At 50.2% G+C, this 18,279-nt stretch overlaps 3 protein-coding genes across 3 annotated transcripts in view; all 3 read left to right on the top strand.

Annotated features, from left to right (window-relative positions):
* Window positions 1-14,320, top strand: part of LOC130398773 (myosin-10-like) — a 42,659-nt gene extending 28,339 nt beyond the window's left edge. Inside the window, exons 28-42 of the mRNA XM_056604942.1 lie at window positions 603-747; window positions 1,455-1,661; window positions 2,584-2,688; window positions 3,089-3,241; window positions 4,420-4,668; window positions 5,633-5,845; window positions 6,717-6,929; window positions 7,246-7,407; window positions 7,929-8,057; window positions 9,055-9,143; window positions 9,759-9,882; window positions 10,348-10,556; window positions 10,751-10,859; window positions 11,531-11,703; window positions 12,276-14,320. Coding sequence (XP_056460917.1) covers window positions 603-747; window positions 1,455-1,661; window positions 2,584-2,688; window positions 3,089-3,241; window positions 4,420-4,668; window positions 5,633-5,845; window positions 6,717-6,929; window positions 7,246-7,407; window positions 7,929-8,057; window positions 9,055-9,143; window positions 9,759-9,882; window positions 10,348-10,556; window positions 10,751-10,859; window positions 11,531-11,703; window positions 12,276-12,456 — 2,461 coding nt within the window. The 3' untranslated portion in view covers window positions 12,457-14,320. The remainder of the gene's footprint in view (window positions 1-602; window positions 748-1,454; window positions 1,662-2,583; window positions 2,689-3,088; window positions 3,242-4,419; window positions 4,669-5,632; window positions 5,846-6,716; window positions 6,930-7,245; window positions 7,408-7,928; window positions 8,058-9,054; window positions 9,144-9,758; window positions 9,883-10,347; window positions 10,557-10,750; window positions 10,860-11,530; window positions 11,704-12,275) is intronic.
* A 1,344-nt stretch (window positions 14,321-15,664) lies between these two features.
* LOC130399379 (histone H2B 1/2-like) lies at window positions 15,665-16,113 on the top strand. The gene has a single exon (XM_056604982.1). The coding sequence runs from the start codon at window positions 15,683-15,685 to the stop codon at window positions 16,058-16,060; it is 378 nt and encodes a 125-aa protein (XP_056460957.1). The 5' UTR covers window positions 15,665-15,682; the 3' UTR covers window positions 16,061-16,113.
* Window positions 16,114-17,393: 1,280 nt separating this feature from the next.
* On the top strand, window positions 17,394-17,857 carry LOC130399218 (histone H2B 1/2-like). The gene has a single exon (XM_056604972.1). It carries the CDS (start codon window positions 17,422-17,424, stop codon window positions 17,797-17,799), a length of 378 nt encoding a protein of 125 aa, XP_056460947.1. The 5' UTR covers window positions 17,394-17,421; the 3' UTR covers window positions 17,800-17,857.
* The last annotated feature ends 422 nt before the right edge of the window (window positions 17,858-18,279 follow it).

The following is an 18,279-nucleotide window of genomic DNA, read 5'->3' as shown; positions in this document are numbered from 1 at the left end:
CCTTCAAGTGTATCTATCACATTCTGCCACAAGCTGCAAGGTAATGATGATGACGAAGTTCAAAAGTGAATTATGTAAGTGGCCACTAGCAGCTCATAATCCACATAAACCTTTGAGGTATAATCATCAAAACAAAACAACAAACGTTCACTCAGTCGGTGTCAGGGGCAGACCCTGATGTCAAGGTACTGGGAAACCGGGCGGACATCACGCTTGTGTGCTGGGCCCAGTTTTAATTTTTTTTTGGATTGGATCACTGTGATCCGAACACCAAATTTCAGGATAACCAACTGAATCCACCCTTCCGAATGGGATCAGGATAATCCTGTTTTTTATGGATCAAATAGATCCCAAACCAAAAAGAAAAACCCAAAGGGCAGGTTTGATCCAGATCAAATGTTGGATTGGATTGCATGATCTGATTTTAGTTCGGAATCCCTCTTTTGAGGGAAACCTATTTCCGAGATTTTATCCAATCCGTGATCCGAAATCCCACCGGATTACTTTTGAAAAACTGGGCCCTGGGTACGGCAGCGGACGGCCGATGGCGCTGTGGCGGTGGGTGGGACCTGAGGTGTGTGTGTGTGTGTGTTTGGCCGTAGGACGAAGCGCGAGCAGGAGGTGACGGAGCTGAAGAAGGCGATGGAGGAGGAGGCACGGAGCCACGAGGCCCAGGTCCAGGAGATGAGGCTGAGACACGGCACGGCGCAGGAGGAGCTGGCTGAGCAGCTGGAGCAGGCCAAGAGGGTCAGAGCCACCACCTGAGACCTGACACCTCCATCTTACACCACCGGGCCTCTTGTTACACCAACACCAGCCTCTAACCCCACCAACCCTATGGCGGCACGATTATTGCCAAAATGATTATCGTGATTATTTTGATCAATATTGATATCACGATTATTCACCACGATTATTCATTGAAACAAAAATCTTTCGAATTTCTACCACCCCCTAGTGGTAGGAGCCACACACTGTGCTCAGCGGCAAATTGCCGCCATGCCACGCCCCCCTCCCCCCCCTTTTTCCAGGCTTCGCGCCGCTGTGTGCAAGATGGACCCACGCAGTCGCAGACAGGTTTACAGGGAGCGCTTGGTTTGCTTTGCAGCGGAGGTAGAGCGTATACTGCATGGGCGGGGCTAGTTCCTTTTTTGGTTTTCTTTTTTTTTGCGGATGCATTACTTCAAAAAAATATCGCGAAAACATCGCGAGAACACTACGTGTCATCGTGGGACGCCAATATCGTCATCGCGATAAAAATTCGATATATTGCGCAGCCCTAACCAACCCTATTGTCTAACCATAGCCCCTTACCCCATCAACACTGTTGTTTTCTGTAAAGTAATTATATTTGATTATTATCATATAATTATTATGCCAAGCTAGTTCGCCCAAGCGGAGGAAGCCCTGAGAAGGAGACGTAGTAACCCTCTCTCCCCCACCACCCCCTCCAGGTGAAGGCCAACCTGGAGAAGAGCAAGCAGATGCAGGAGGGCTCCACCAAGGAGCTGGCCCTGGAGGTGAAGAACCTGCAGCAGGCCAAGCAGGAGGCGGAGCACCGCCGGAAGAAGATGGACGCCCAGCTACAGGAAGTGGCCGCCCGGGCCGCCGAGGGAGAGAGAGCCCGGACCGAGCTGGCCGAGCGAGCTCACAAACTGCAGGTCAGTATGCTCTCCCTCTCACTGTCTACGTACTGGAGGTGTGAGTTAAAGCACGCATGCGATCCAGGTCATTACGGCGACGGTAGGGGTTAGACCTGGCATTAACACAGCCGGGGTTAGGGGTTTGATTCCCACTGGTAGAGCAAGGCATTAACACTGCTAGGGTTCCATTCCCAGTGCCGGGGAAGGGTGATGGGAAGGGTCGGGGGAGGGGTCAGGGGAGGAGTCGGGTGCTGTCCAGGGTAGGGGGAGGAGTCAGGGGAGGAGTCAGGGGTGCTGTCCAGGGTGGGGGGAGGAGTCAGGGGTGCTGTCCAGGGTGGGGGGAGGTGTCGGTGGAGGAGTCAGGGATGGGGGGAGGAGTCAGGGGTGCTGTCCAGGGTGGGGGGAGGAGTCAGGGGTGCGGTCCAGGGTCGGGGGAGGAGTCAGGGGAGGAGTCAGGGGTGCTGTCCAGGGTCGGGGGAGGAGTCAGGGGAGGAGTCAGGGGTGCTGTCCAGGGTGGGGGGAGGAGTCAGGGGTGCGGTCCAGGGTGGGGGGAGGAGTCAGGGGTGCTGTCCAGGGGGGGGGGAGGAGTCAGGGGTGCTGTCCAGGGGGGGGGGAGGAGTCAGGGGTGCTGTCCAGGGGGGGGGGGGGGGGGGGGAGTCAGGGGTGCGGTCCAGGGTCGGGGGAGGAGTCAGGGGAGGAGTCAGGGGTGCTGTCCAGGGTGGGGGGAGGATTCAGGGGAGGAGTCAGGTGCTGTCCAGGGTGGGGGGAGGATTCAGGGGAGGAGTCAGGTGCTGTCCAGGGTGGGGGGAGGATTCAGGGGAGGAGTCAGGTGCTGTCCAGGGTGGGGGGAGGAGTCAGGGGAGGAGTCAGGGGTGCTGTCCAGGGTGGGGGGAGGAGTCAGGCATGCGGCCCAGGAGGCTGACCGTAGCGCCCCCTGCAGGCGGAGCTGGACGGGGTGACCACGCTGCTGGAGGAGGCGGAGCGGAGGAGCCTCAGGACCTCCAAGGACGTGGCGGGGCTGGAGGGCACCCTGCAGGACACACAGGTGACGGCCACGCACACACACACATGCACACACACACACACACACACACACACACACACACACATGCACACAAGCTATCTACAGATATTCTAATACCTGCTTTGTTAAATTTAAGTTTTTGTTTATTATTTATTTATTGTGTATGTTTGTATCTATATGTGGTTGTGTGTCCTTGTCTGTGTGTGTGTGTGTGTGTGTGTGTGCGTGTGTATATATATGTGTGTGTGTGTGTGTGTGTGTGTGTGTGTGTGTGTGTGTGTGTGTGTGTGTGTGTGTGTGTGCGGGTGTGTGTGTGTGTGTGTGTGTGTGTGTGTGTGTGTGTGTGTGTGTGTGTGTGTGTGTGTGTGTGTGTGTGTGTGTGTGTGTGTGTGTGTGTGTGTGTGTGTGTGTGTGTGTGTAGGAGCTCCTGGCTGAGGAGACGCGTCAGAAGCTGGGTCTGAGCAGCCGCCTCCGTCAGCTGGAGGAGGAGAAGAGCACCCTGCAGGAGCAGCAGGAGGAGGAGGAGGAGGCGCGCGGCACCCTGGAGAAGGCACTGCTCAGCGTCCAGGCTCAGGTAGGGCTAACCCCTCACTGTAGGACTAACCCTCCTCTATACAGACCAGGTAGGACTAACTCCTCACTGTAGGACTAACCCCTCACTGTAGGACTAACCCTCCTCTATACAGTCCAGGTGGGACTAACCCCTCACTGTAGGACTAACTCCTCACTGTAGGACTAACCCTCCTCTATACAGTCCAGGTAGGACTAACCGCCCCCTGTAGGACTAACCCTCCTCTATACAGTCCAGGTAGAACTAACTCCTCACTGTAGGACTAACTCCTCCTCACTAGAGTCCAGGTAGGACTGACTCCTCCTCACTGGAGTCCAGGTAGGAATAACTCCTCCTCACTAGAGTCCAGGTAGGACCAACCCCTCACTAGAGTCCAGGTAGGACTAACTCCTCCTCACTAGAATCCAGGTAGGACTAACCCCTCCTCTATACAGTCTAGGTAGGACTAACTCCTCACTAGAGTCCAGGTAGGACTAACCCCTCACTAGAGTCCAGGTAGGACTAACTCCTCACTAGAGACCAGGTAGGACTAACTCCTCCTCACTAGGGTCCAGGTAGGACTAACTCCTCCTCACTAGAGTCCAGGTAGGACTAACTCCTCACTGTAGGGCTAACTCCTCACTAGAGTCCAGGTCCTCCTCACTAGAGTCCAGGTAGGACTAACCCCTCACTAGAGCCAGGTAGGACTAACTCCTCACTAGAGACCAGGTAGGACTAACTCCTCCTCACTAGACTCCAGGTAGGACTAACTCCTCCTCACTAGAGTCCAGGTAGGACTAACTCCTCACTAGACTCCAGGTAGGACTAACTCCTCCTCACTAGAGTCCAGGTAGGACTAACTCCTCACTAGAGTCCAGGTAGGACTAACTCCTCCTCACTAGAGTCCAGGTAGGACTAACTCCTCACTAGAGTCCAGGTAGGACTGACTCCTCACTAGAGTCCAGGTAGGACTAACTCCTCACTAGAGTCCAGGTAGGACTGACTCCTCCTCACTAGAGACCAGGTAGGACTAACTCCTCACTAGAGTCCAGGTAGGACTAACTCCTCCTCACTAGAGACCCGGTAGGACTTACCCCTAACTACATTCCAGATGGGAGTAACTCCTCCTGACTGTGGTCCAGGTAGCACTAACTATGGACTAGATCCCCTGGTCGGACTCACGCCCCCTGTCCCGTCCACAGCTGGCGGAGACCAAGAAGAAGCTGGAGGAGGAGGTGGGTCTGCTGGAGGGGCTGGAGGAGGTGAAGAGGAGGCTGCAGAAGGAGCTGGAGCTGGCGGCCGTGCGGGCGGAGGAGAAGGGGGTGGCGCTGGAGAAGCTGGAGAAGAGCCGCAGCCGACTGCAGCAGGAGCTGGAGGACATGAGCGTGGAGCTGGACCACCAGAGGCAGCTGGTCTCCACCCTGGAGAAGAAGCAGAAGAAGTTTGACCAGGTGGGCCGGGCTCTCTAGGGTGATGTGGGAGAGTGGTGTTGATATGAGTGGAGGGAGATGGAGGGGGGTTTGGACTGATGGGTTCATACCGATGGGTTTAAACATCCGTAACCATCAACCTTTGTCAAAGTGACTTTGTTATTCCGGTTTTGCTGAAGAGCATTTACGGATGGTTCAGAGACCCCAGGAGAAATGGCTACGATGGACGGATCAACTTGACCAGTATTGACCTTTATGGCAGTGGTTCCCAACCGGATGGTTGCCTTGTACTTAAGTCGCTTGTATCCCACCAAACTTTAGGGCGCCTGGTACTGAAGTCACTTATTCACCACTAAACTTTAGGTCACCCGGAACTTAAGTCACATGAGCCTGGTACTTAAGTCACTTATTCACCACCAAACTTTAGGTCCCCCGGAACTTAAGTCACATGAGCCTGGTACATAAGTCACTTATTCACCACCAAACTTTAGGTTGCCTGGTATTTAAGTCACATGAGCCTGGTACTTAAGTCACTTATTCACCACCAAACTTTAGGTTGCCTGGTACTTAAGTCACATGAGCCTGGTACTTAAGTCACTTATTCACAACCAAACTTTAGGTCACCCGGAACTTAAGTCACATTAGCCTGGTACTTAAGTCACTTATTCACCACCAAACTTTAGGTCGCCTGGAACTTAAGTCACATGAGCCTGGTACTTAAATCACTTATTCACCACCAAACTTTAGGTCGCCTGGTACGTAAGTCACATGAGCCTGGTACTTAAGTCCCTTAAAAACCAGGCGACTGTGCTAGATAAGTCTAATGATTTATTTGGTTGGGTATCTACTAGCTGAGTGTGTGTGGACATCGGGGATCGCACCCTGAGCCCTTCGGCTGGCACTGGTACCCCCTCCCCAGTCCACCAACCCGCCCTGCGTGTGACCTAACAGGCCTCTCCGTCCGCTCCTTCCTCCCTCGGTGTAGCTGCTGGCGGAGGAGAAGAGCGTGGCGGCGCGCTACGGCGAGGAGCGGGACCGCGCGGAGGCCGAGGCCCGGGAGAAGGAGACCAAGGCGCTGTCGCTGACCCGGGCGCTGGACGAGGCTCTGGAGGCCAAGGAGGAGCTGGAGAGGGTCAACAAGACGCTCAGGGCCGAGATGGAGGACCTGATGAGCTCCAAGGACGACGTGGGCAAGAACGTGAGGAGGGAACCCAGTCTTATAGAGCGTCGTTTCAGCTACTGGGGCATCGCGATAGATTAGAATATTGTGGAAAAGTTAATAATTTGAATGATTCAATTTAAAAAGGGATGCTCATTTATTATACAGATTTATTACTTCCGAGGGGAAATATTTCAAGCCTTTATTTGTATTCATATTGATGACTGTGGCTTACAGCTCATGAAAAGTATTTTAATTCGGAATTGTCGGCCTTCTGAAAGGTATGTCCTTGTTTATGGATTTAATGAATCTATTTAATGCATGAGTTTGTCTTTTTAAATTTAATTATTGAAATTAATTAACTTTTCCACAATATTCTAATTCATTGAGATGCACCTGTTTTATGTTTATATTTCATTATGAACTCTGATGTCTTCATCCCTCTCAATCTAAATCACTCGCACTCATGCACTCTCGCTTCCTCCCACCTTCTCTCCCCCACTCTCTCTTTCTCCTCAAAATGTACAATACAACCTTGCTCATTATAATTCTCTTTAACAACGGTACTCGCTTAATAACAAAGTTGCCCTGGGTCGTAACCACGGGAATGCCCTCCCTCCTTCTTACAACACTCAAAACTAATTTATTTAAAATCTAACAGTGTCTCATCAAATCAAATCACCAAATCAAATCATTTGTTGTATTGCAAAAATTGCAATACAAGGTGCCTAAAAATGAATGAATAAGTTAAATGGATTAAGAGAAGGCTGAACTAAATAGCTATGTTATAAGGTTGATTTTAAATGTGTTCACAGACTGTGTTGTCCTCAGCTTCTCAGACGGGCTGTCTCCTAGCTGAACCAGGAGGTCCTCTCACCCTTTAACCCCCCCTCCCTCACCCCCACACCAGGTCCACGAGCTGGAGAAGGCCAAGCGGAGCCAGGACCAGCAGCTGGAGGAGATGCGCGTGCAGCTGGAGGAGCTGGAGGACGAGCTGCAGGCCACGGAGGACGCCAAGCTGCGTCTGGAGGTCAACATGCAGGCCATGAAGGCGCAGTACGACCGCGACCTGGCCGGCAAGGACGAGATGGGAGAGGAGAAGAAGAGAGCGCTGGTCAAACAGGTGGCTCGCCACACATCCTCTGTCCCCTCTATATCTAATCTTTATCAAAAAATATAGATATCTTTCTCTCTTTTACTTTCGATGAAATGATGGAAAGATTTGGTTGATTGCCAACCAAATAGCCATGTAATAGTCAATAATAAGTACTCCTCCTTCAAAGGACTATAAAACCTCTTAACCAAAGTGAAGTGCATTATAGCTACAGTATTTCCGGTGTCTTTATCCAGTCTGAATTTCCCTGTGGATCCTGAAGCACAGAATAAAGTTCCTCATCGTCTCAGGTAACAATGGGTTGTGGCTCCTCCCCCTCTGCAAGGTGCGCGAGATGGAGGTGGAGCTTGATGACGAGAGGAAGCAGAGAGCTCTGGCCGTGGCGGCCAAGAAGAAGCTGGAGGCGGACTTGATCGACGCCGTCGGGCAGATAGAGGGCGCCAACAAGGCCCGCGACGAGGCCATCAAGCACCTACGGAAGCTACAGGTAGGACACTTACAGGTGTCAGGCTACAGGTAGGACAGCAAGCTACAGGTAACAAGCTGCAGGTAGGACACTGAGATACAGGTACCATGTTACAGGTAACAAGCTACAGGTAGGACAGCAAGCTACAGGTAACAAGCTACAGGTAGGACACTGAGATACAGGTGGTAGGAGACCAAGCTACAGGTAACAAGCTACAGGCACTTACAGGTGTCGGGCTCCAGGTAGGACAGCAAGCTACAGGTAACAAGCTACAGTTAGGACACACAGCTACAGGTAGGAGACCAAGCTACAGGGAGGAGACAAAGTTACAGGTATCAGGCTACCGGTAGGACACACAGCTACAGGTAGGACACTGAGATACAGGTTGCAAGCTACAGGTAGGACGCTGAAATACAGGTTGCAAGCTACAGGTAGGACCCTGATATACAGGTACCATGCTACAGTAATAGTCTTGGTTTCAGACAGAACTAGTCGACCAGCGACTGTGTGCCAGTGTTGCTCAGGGTCTCCTCGGTCCCCAGGCCCAGATGAAGGACTACCACCGGGAGCTGGAGGAAGCCCGGGCGTCCCGGGACGAGGTGTTCTCCCAGGCCAAGGAGAACGAGAAGAAACTCAAGACCCTGGAGGCGGAGATCCTCCAGCTGCACGAGGTCTGGTCCTCTGATTCACCACAGTACTCACAGTACCACAGTACTCACAGTACCACAGTACTCACCACAGTACTCACCACAGTACTCACAGTACCACAGTACTCACAGTACCACAGTACCACAGTACTCACAGTACCACAGTACTCACAGTAACACAGTACCACAGTACTCACAGTACCACAGTACTCACCACAGTACCACAATACCACAGTACTCACCACAGTACTCACCACAGTACACACAGTACCCACAGTACCACAGTACTCACAGTACCCACAGTACCACAGTACTCACAGTACCACAGTACTCACCACAGTACACACAGTACCACCGTACTCACCCCAGTACTCACAGTACCACAGTACTCACCACAGTACTCACAGTCCCACAGTACTCACCCCAGTACTCACAGTACCACATTACTCACAGTACTCACAGTACCACAGTACTCACCACAGTACTCACAGTACCACCGTACTCACCCCAGTACACACAGTACCACAGTACTCACCCCAGTACACACAGTACCACAGTACTCACCACAGTACACACAGTACCACAGTACTCACCCCAGTACTCACAGTACCACCGTACTCACCACAGTACACACAGTACCACAGTACTCACCACAGTACACACAGTACCACAGTACTCACCCCAGTACACACAGTACCACCGTACTCAGAACGCACTGTGGGAAAACTGAAAATATAATGCATGAGCAGTAATATATAGAACAATAAAGGAAAATCCACATATACACAGATGTATACATTGCTATAAACTTGCACCAGGGTGTATATTGCATCACTAAGGTTTGTAGGTCAATGTTTTAACTGGACATTGTTTGATCCAAAATGTTATGACTGGCCTAACTTGACCTTTGACCTGTGTTGACCCCTGTGTTTGACGTTTGAACGGTATTGACCCCTGTGTTTGACCTTTGAACGGTATTGACCCCTGTGTTTGACCTTTGACCTGTGTTGACCTTGTGAAGGACCTGGCGGCGTCGGAGAGGGGGCGGCGGCACGCGGAGCAGGAGCGCGACGAGCTGCAGGACGAGATCTCCAACAGCTCCTCCGGAAAGTCAGTGGACCCCCCCCCCCCCCCAAAACCATCAGCTAGTGGACCCCCCCCCCCCCCCCCCCCCCCCCCCCCCCTCAGAACCATCAGCTAGTGGACCCCCCACCCCCCCCCCCCCCTCAGAACCATCATATATACCCTTTTACATTTGTTCATGTTATGATTATTACTATTATGCTGCAAGTTTAGCTCAGGAACAATACTACACAATGGTGTATTCCCTTCCCAATAATATTTAGGTATTTTTATCATCTGCACGTATTATTGAATCGATATCGAAGCAATTGGATCAATATCGCATCGAACCGATATCGAATCGAATCAAGACCTAAAGAATCTAATTGAATTAAATTGTGAGGTACCTGGCAATACCCAACCCTAGTAGGATGCTTTGGATAAAGGCGTCTGCTAACTGCATGAATTGTAAAAGTAAATATATATATGATTATATTTAAGAGTGGAAATATATATTTCTATTTATACTATGATGTAGAAAATAAGAAATATAAAGAAAGTATTAACTCTCATCTTCGTGTCTAAGACAGCCTTCCAAACAGAGGTCAGAGGTCAGAGGTCAGAGGGCGATGCTCAGCTGTGCGTGTTGCTGCTGTGTTCCAGGTCGGCCCTGCTGGAGGAGAAGAGGAGGCAGGAGGCGCGCATCGCCCACCTGGAGGAGGAGCTGGAGGAGGAGCAGGGCAACATGGAGCTCCTCAACGAGCGCTTCAGGAAGACCTCCATGCAGGTCCTGAGCCCCGCGGTCGACCCCGATCGTCCTGTCCTCACCCTGACCAATAGAATCATCGTTTAGAGAGGCCCGAGCCTGTAAACCAACCCACTCACTAGAGCCTCTCAGCCTTATCGTTTAGTCACTGCTTATGGGATGCATGTGGCTCAGGAGGTCGGCCGGTAACCGGAAGGCTGCTGGTTCGATCCCCGGCTCCTCCTAGCTGAGTGTTGAGTTGTCCCCGGGGGTGAGACACCTCACCCTGACTGCTCCCGACGAGCTGGCTGTCGCCCTGCGAGGCTGACTCCGCCGTCGGTGTGTGGATGTGTGTATGAACGGGTTGAATGTCGGGCAATGCTGTAAAGCGCTCAGAGAGGCCACTGGTTTAAAAGCGCTGCATTAATGCAGCCCATTGACGTTGACATTTACGCTAACGCTAACTAAGTAGCTAACTCCTTGACGGTGCCTCTTTTGCGCCCTCAGGTGGACTCTCTGAGCGCGGAGCTGGGGGCGGAGCGCAGTGCCGGCCAGAAGAGCGAGAACGCACGGCAGCAGCTGGAGCGGCTCAACAAGGAGCAGCGCGCCAAGCTGGGGGAGCTGGAGGGGGTCCTGAAGACTCGCTTCAAGACCACCATCAGCACCCTGGAGATCAAGATCTGCCAGCTGGAGGAGCAGATGGAGCAGGAGGCCAAGTAGGAGACCCCCATACCGAGCACACACCTAGCCCACACACCTTTAAGTGATCATAACCGGCATACCATAGCGCGATGCTATCCCGCTGGCCGTTAAGTGAGGATAACCGTAGCTCGACGCTCACCCGCCGCTAGTCGTAGCACGATGCTAAGCCGCTAACCGTAGCTTCCTCTCGTTCTGCCCCTGGCTCCAGAGAGCGGGCGGCAGCCAATAAGATCGTCCGGCGGACGGAGAAGAAGCTGAAGGAGGTGTGCATGCAGGTGGAGGACGAGCGTCGCCACGCCGACCAGTTCAAAGAACAGGTGAGGAGCCGAGGCTATACTACTAACCGACACCGTCACCGTCGTGTTGCCATCAGCAACGGAACGCTTCAAAGAGCCGTCCCTTTGACGTGCTGCATCAGAGGCACACGCTGAACACGGACTGGAGGAAATATTGATTTGTTAGTTTAACGTATATTCAACCACTCGCCGATCCTGGTAGGGCTACTCGAATTCAAACCGACATCGCAATGTAATAGAACGCCATCAACGTTGTATTCACAGCTACGCACAGCTAGAACACACTCTTAGAACGCACATCTAGAACACACACCTAGAACACACACCTAGAACACACACCTAGAACACACACCTAGAACACCCACCTAGTACACACACCTGGTACACACACCTAGAACACACACCTAGAACACACACCTAGTACACAAACCTAGTACACACACCTAGTACACAAACCTAGAACACACACCTAGTGCACACACACACCTAGTACATACACGTAGTACGCACACACCTCGTACGCAAACCTAGAACGCACAACTAGTACGCAGACCTAGTACACACACCTAGTACGCAGACCTAGTACACACACCCCTAGTACACAGACCTAGTACACACACCCCTAGTACACAGACCTAGTACACACACCCTGCGGCCAGTAGGCGCTAACAGCCCCCCCCCCCCCCCCCCAGATGGAGAAGGCCAACTCCCGCATGAAGCAGCTGAAGCGGCAGCTGGAGGAGGCGGAGGAGGAGGCCACGCGCTCCAACGCCGCCCGCAGGAAGCTGCAGCGCGAGCTGGACGACGCCACGGAGGCCAGCGAGGGGCTGGGCCGCGAGGTCAACACGCTCAAGAGCCGCCTCAGGTACGCACGCACGCACGCACGCACGCACGCACGCACGCACACACACACACACACACACACACACACACACACACACACACACACACACACACACACACACACACACACACACACACACACACACACACACACACACACACACACACACACACACACACACTGACCTCCACACACACACACTGACCTCCACACACACACACTGACCTTGACCTCCACAAACAGAGACACACACTGAGCTCCACAAACACACACACATACACAAAACACAGGCCCCGTTCACACCTGGCGTCTCCACCTGTGTCTCAAGGGACCACTGACCACTCATCCGATCTCACTCCACCGATCTAAATGCAAATAAACACGTGCATCAATTCTGTTCGCAAAGACCCAAATGCGTCGCTGTACAAGTAGAAGCAAATCGGAACTACCCAGGCTGGGTCTATCCCTTGCCGTGTTCCAGGCAGACCAGAGCGCCAACGATGTTGTAAACGGTGATGCTAGCTGTTTGGGTGAATGAACGAACACAGTGAATGAACGGACGTGATGACACAGCAGTGTGGCTCCGCCCCCAGGCGCGGCGGCCCTGTGAGCTTCTCGTCGGGTCGCTCGGCACGCCGCCAGCTGGAGGACACCTCCCCGGAGCCCCCCTCCCCGGACCCCGCCTCGCTGGACCTCGCCTCGCTGGACGCAGCCTCAGACCTCGAGCAGGACAGCAAGACCCCCGACGAGGCACCCAGCGCCCAGCTGGTGTAGAGCTCTCTCTCTCTCTCTCTCTCTCTCTCTCTCTCTCTCTCTCTCTCTCTCTCTCTCTCTCTTTCTCTTTCTCTTTCTCTCTCTCTCTCTCTCCACCTCTCTCTCTCTCTCTCTTTCTTAGTGCTCACTCTATTATACAGACTCACATCTCTCTCCCCGACAACCACCAGCAGCTATCTCCCTTGCCTCTCCTCAAATAATTTGAATCTAATCTGATTTAAACCCTGTCCCTAGCCCCTCCTCTAGGTCCTGTCCCTAGCCCCCCTCCTCTAGGCCCGGTCCCTAGCCCCTCCTATAGACCCTGTCCCTAGCCCCTCCTCTAGGCCCTGTCCCTAGCCCCTCCTCTAGGTCCTGTCCATAGCCCCTCCTATAGGCCCTGTTAGCCCCTCCTCTAGGCCCTGTTAGCCCCTCCTCTAGGCCATAGCCCCTCCTCTAGGCCCTCTCCCTAGCCCCTCTTCTAGGCCTGTTAGCCCCTCCTCTAGGGCCTGTTCTCCCTAGCCCCTTCTCTAGGCCCTGTTAGCCCCTCCTCTAGGCCTGTTAGCCCCTCCTCTAGGGCCTGTTCTCCCTAGCCCCTTCTCTAGGCCCTATTAGCCCCTCCTCTAGGCCCTGTTAGCCCCTTCTCTAGGCCATAGCCCCCTCTCTAAGCCTCTCCCTGGTGCCTCCTCACCAGCGCAATCAGTGAGTTATGCTAATAGATGTTTTCCAGTCATCTATTGTTTGAGACTTTGTGCTTAAACACAACGACGTGAATGAAGTGTAGCGTATCCACAGAAACAAGCGGTCTGCTGTAAATACAAAACAAACGACGCATGCTAGCCTTCTGTACAATGTGCTCTGGACTCTTAGCTCTGAGCTAAACGTGAAAAAGTTAAAGGTTATTCTAAAAACATAAACTCTAGAATGTGCCTTAGACATTCATCAGCTTTTGCTTTTAAAACGTGTACTTTTCAATTAGAATGATGTGTGTTGAACCGGCTGTAACTGGTGAGGCACATTGTTTGTTACATTGCACCAGTAAGCAACCTGAGAACTTTCTCAAATCTTTTGTTCTGGTTTATCTTCTGTTGAGCCCAAAGCCCAAAGCACACGGACATGTTGGGAAGGTCTCAAAATGTTTTTTTCAGTTTTGGACTGAATGTAAGAAGCCTGTGGACAATTCTAATGATGGTATCTCAAACACCAAGAAAGCCGTCGATAAGACGGCAGTAAAGGGCGGCAAAAAGCGCAGAAAGCCCATAAGGAGAGCTTTGCCATCTACATAACATTTACATTTACATTGAGGGCATTTAGCAGACGCTTTTAACCCGTCTTCTGCTCGGTCAGAAGAAAGAGAAACCATTTATCGCTGTCGGTACAGTAAGGATGTTCATAGAACCAAGTGCCAAGCACTAACAATCGCTAGGTTGACCCATTCCCCGTGTACAACAAAGATAGCTTGGATAAGATGCAAGTACCACTGAAATCGATGTGGCTAGGGCTCCTGACGGATCTGTGAGGCGAAACAGAACGGGAAGTCACATGATCTGGTTCGTCTCCATGCTGAAATATAAGGACCTCAATCCTATGTGAAGCGAGTGGAAGAATACATCCACGCTACGTTTGCGCATTCAAGTCCTTTCCTCGTTCAAACAATACAAGCATTTCTATTTTGGGTTGTGTTAGAAATAGGAACCGAAACTTGTGCTCCGGGTGCTTTGGGCTTCATTCATTCATGGAGCTTCCTAGTGGGGTTGTAATCAAAGCTTCCAGAATGCTGTCGGAAAACTGTCAGCAACAACTGACCCACCAGTGCATCTTATCCTATTTTATTTCTATCGCTTTTGTTTTTTGTAAAAGACCAATAACAATAAAGATCCATGTAGATGGTGTGTTTCAATGCTTTGCGTCTGTGAACTTTATTGAATGAACTGTTGATTACATTACATATGTATGAGGTATGACATCTTAGATCACAAAAGTGGTTTTAGAGTTGAGCTTGACTTTACAGAAGCCCATGTCATGAAAGAATAGATGCGGTTTTGCAACGAGTCCGTCTTCATGGAGAAATTACACATTAGAGCTGCTCGTTGATGACGTGCCGTTAGACGCATGACGTATGTTATGCTACGTCTGACGCATGATACTAGCGCGTATGTAGCTGTGTTTCTGGTACTGATTGGGACCAATGAGGCATAGACTATATCGTGCTTCGCCCTTTTTACCCAATAGCGATAGCCTTAAAAGGCGAAGCCTATACGACATAGAATGATAGTTACGTATTGTAACTCTAGATTCTATGAGTATAGGCGCAGCCTTTTAAGTGTTGGCCTCATCGTCCTGTAGATAGCTGAAGAAAAGCTGTTTATAGGGAGCAGAACGTATATCTGTGAGGCCCACGCTGCTGGTGGGCGGGGAACTGTTACAAAAGGTCTGTGCTTTTCTGACCATAAACAGGCAGACTGTTCAAAAATATACAATGTGTTTGATTGATAGATAAAAAGATAGATTTATCCCCCACCAGATTCAATTTATGATCTCAGGAAATCACATCTACGATATTCAAAATCCAAAATCCTTTATATAGGCCTACTTAAAATACCCCTGTGGCTTCCTTGGGGCTGAGCCCACCCAAAAGTCAGAACCTATAATCGCCCCCGGCGGGGTTTACACTTTTTTCAGTGCTACGCTCACGCCTAGGGATAACCCAATAGCAATACCCTTAAAAGGCTGCGCCTATACTCACAGAAAATAGAGTTACAATACGTAACTATCGATTTGATCGTTGAATTAAAAAAAGCCCGCGCGCGGTTAATTTGTTCCTCCGTCAACTGTGACGTCATCGAGACGGAACAGAGCTTGCAAGAATCAATGAAGTAATACATAAATGGTTTAACTCATGATTTGAGTGGCTTCCATACATAGTAATGATTGATCTATTGGATCGGACTATTGAACCGTAGGAAGGTACCTCCTGAATCGGCTTATTACGAGTTGTATATTAAAAGATATATAAAATATAACATATACAAATATATATAAAGCTTTTAACGTATGATACGGAATGTTCTCTCTCTCCTCGGATACTCTACTCCGCATTAATGCTACTGCGATATGTATCTTAACCAATAGCAGATACTCGGGATTCGTGTATTCTAGCCAATCGCACACATGGACTGCCCCTTGTTGATTTGCATGCTCCTCCTATATATATCGCAGTCGAACGTGGTTACTTCATTCGACAGACATCATGCCTGCTGACGTTGCCAAACCCGCTCCCAAGAAGGGCTCCAAGAAAGCCGTTTCTAAGACCGCAGTCAAGGGCGGTAAGAAGCGCCGAAAGACCAGGAAGGAGAGCTATGCCATCTACGTGTACAAGGTGCTGAAGCAGGTCCACCCCGACACCGGTATCTCCTCCAAGGCGATGGGAATCATGAACTCCTTCGTCAACGACATCTTTGAGCGCATCGCCGGTGAGGCCTCTCGTCTTGCCCACTACAACAAGCGCTCCACCATCACCTCCAGGGAGATCCAGACCGCCGTCCGCCTGCTGCTCCCCGGTGAGCTGGCCAAGCACGCCGTGTCTGAGGGCACCAAGGCTGTGACCAAGTACACCAGCTCCAAGTAGACTACCACTTGATATCAAACAAACGGTCCTTTTCAGGACCACTCAAATACGTCTAAAAGAGCTATAGGCCTACCTTTAACTATGCAGACGCTGTCCATATTTCAAGCAGTATTTTGGGGGTACGGAATGCATTTAAACCAAGCTTGGAAACGACGGGATTTGGACAGGACTTTTCTGAAACTGAACACAAACGCTCACGGTACAGTTTGAATACTAGGGAATAAAAAGCCTTTTTGAGGATTTTTTTTTTTGAGGGGTACCTGTAATTCAGTGGCGTTAGGCTCACTCCCCACACACAATCTGTCATGACTAATGACTCCCGTCAAATGTCGACAAAATCTCTTTGTAAAAGCTTACATGTGTATATGGTATGAGATATCAATTAAATAGAACCTGAAGAACCCAACGAATCTCTGCTCCTTGGGGTTGGAAAGTCTTTCCCCGCTCCTTATTTTTCTAATAAATAAATATACCATCCTTCTTTTGAAACAAATGCATTTGAAGTGTTTTAATCTGATAAACTCACTTGAGTTTATGTCTTGATTATGTTTATTGTTTCCATGGGGCTGCCAAGTTGGGTTGTTATCGAAGTCTCCATAATGCTGCCCGCATGCTGTCAGCAACACCTGGCGAGCCAGTACATCTTCTATTTCATTTCTTTATCTTTTTTGTAAAAGACCAGTAATAGGCCTACTAAAGATCCATGTAAACGGTGTGTTTAAATAATTATTGCCTATGAACTTTATTTAATGAACTGTTGATTACATTACATGTATAGGGTAGTCTGATTGATTCTGATGACTGATGATAAAAAGACTGATGACTATCCGTGGGGAGAATGTACATACTTACTCCACTCGATCGATTTGATCCACCCAATGATGCGCACATTGCACAGCCAAACATGCTGGAAACTCAAGAACAAGAACAGGGAGAGAAAACAGCTGAATAACTGCTTGATATGATATTCATGTTTCTGAGTTTATTCGACCAAATGTATTTCCGTTGTAAAGCCCACTGTATGTGTGTGTGCATCTATTTAGGCGCTTAACTGTGACCAAAAATATTTCAATTGAACAAACTCAATGATTCATTAATTAATTCAAAGCAGACCGGGTTTTTAGCTAAGGTAACGTCAAATATGCGAACAATGCAGAAAACTCTTGATATTTTTATAATTAAAGCAAACATGACCGTAATGAGCAACTATGAATGCGTATAAATGCCCGCGCGCGGTTAAAGAATCTTTGCCTCAAGGGTCCTGTATTCTAGCCAATCGCAGAGATGCCACTGCCCTTGTTGATTTGCATGCGCCTCCTATAAAAATGGCAGTCGAGCGCTGGTGAGCATCCTCAGACATCATGCCTGCTGACGTTGCCAAACCCGCTCCCAAGAAGGGCTCCAAGAAAGCCGTTTCTAAGACCGCAGTCAAGGGCGGCAAGAAGCGCCGTAAGACCAGGAAGGAGAGCTATGCCATCTACGTGTACAAGGTGTTGAAGCAGGTCCACCCCGACACCGGCATCTCCTCCAAGGCGATGGGAATCATGAACTCCTTCGTCAACGACATCTTTGAGCGCATCGCCGGTGAGGCCTCTCGTCTTGCCCACTACAACAAGCGCTCCACCATCACCTCCAGGGAGATCCAGACCGCCGTCCGCCTGCTGCTCCCCGGTGAGCTGGCCAAGCACGCCGTGTCTGAGGGCACCAAGGCTGTGACCAAGTACACCAGCTCCAAGTAGACTCCACCACTTGATCTCAAACCAACGGTCCTTTTCAGGACCACCCAACTGCACTACAAGAGCGTTTCCTTATTTGCATCAAACATTTCATTTTCGAGCTTTATGCTCGTTAAAGCAAGATTTAAGTCATCAATGTTATTACCCCTCTAAAAAGTATAAATTCTAAACTGAACTCAGAAAAAGCCGTGATATATTTCCAGATTACCTCTTAAACTGCCTATTAAACTATTCTGCTTTTACTGCACTGCTTGCATATTCCATGAGGCATAACAGATCGATTGGAAAATGTAATCATTTAGGTTATGTTAATAGCTTATCATACACCTTCCAGATATTAAAATCCTTGTTAGGCCCTTACATCTGGTGGAAAGGAAAAAGGGAATAAGTATTGTGTCGTTTCCTTGACCTGTTTCCAATTGGCTCTATCGTAGCCTATTTATAATCAAGTGCTGCAATGATAATTTTTGTTGATACTGATAC

Source organism: Gadus chalcogrammus, chromosome 2 (genome assembly GCF_026213295.1).
Source record: "Gadus chalcogrammus isolate NIFS_2021 chromosome 2, NIFS_Gcha_1.0, whole genome shotgun sequence".
NCBI classification, from domain to species: domain Eukaryota; kingdom Metazoa; phylum Chordata; class Actinopteri; order Gadiformes; family Gadidae; genus Gadus; species Gadus chalcogrammus.
The sequence above is the reverse complement of the archived record's forward strand: the minus strand, read 5'-3'. Positions and strand labels throughout refer to the sequence as shown.

Bases quoted from the DNA above. Each gene is read 5' to 3' on its own strand.
- LOC130399218 (XM_056604972.1), top strand. From the start codon at position 17,422: ATGCCTGCTGACGTTGCCAAACCCGCTCCCAAGAAGGGCTCCAAGAAA.
- LOC130399379 (XM_056604982.1), top strand. From the start codon at position 15,683: ATGCCTGCTGACGTTGCCAAACCCGCTCCCAAGAAGGGCTCCAAGAAA.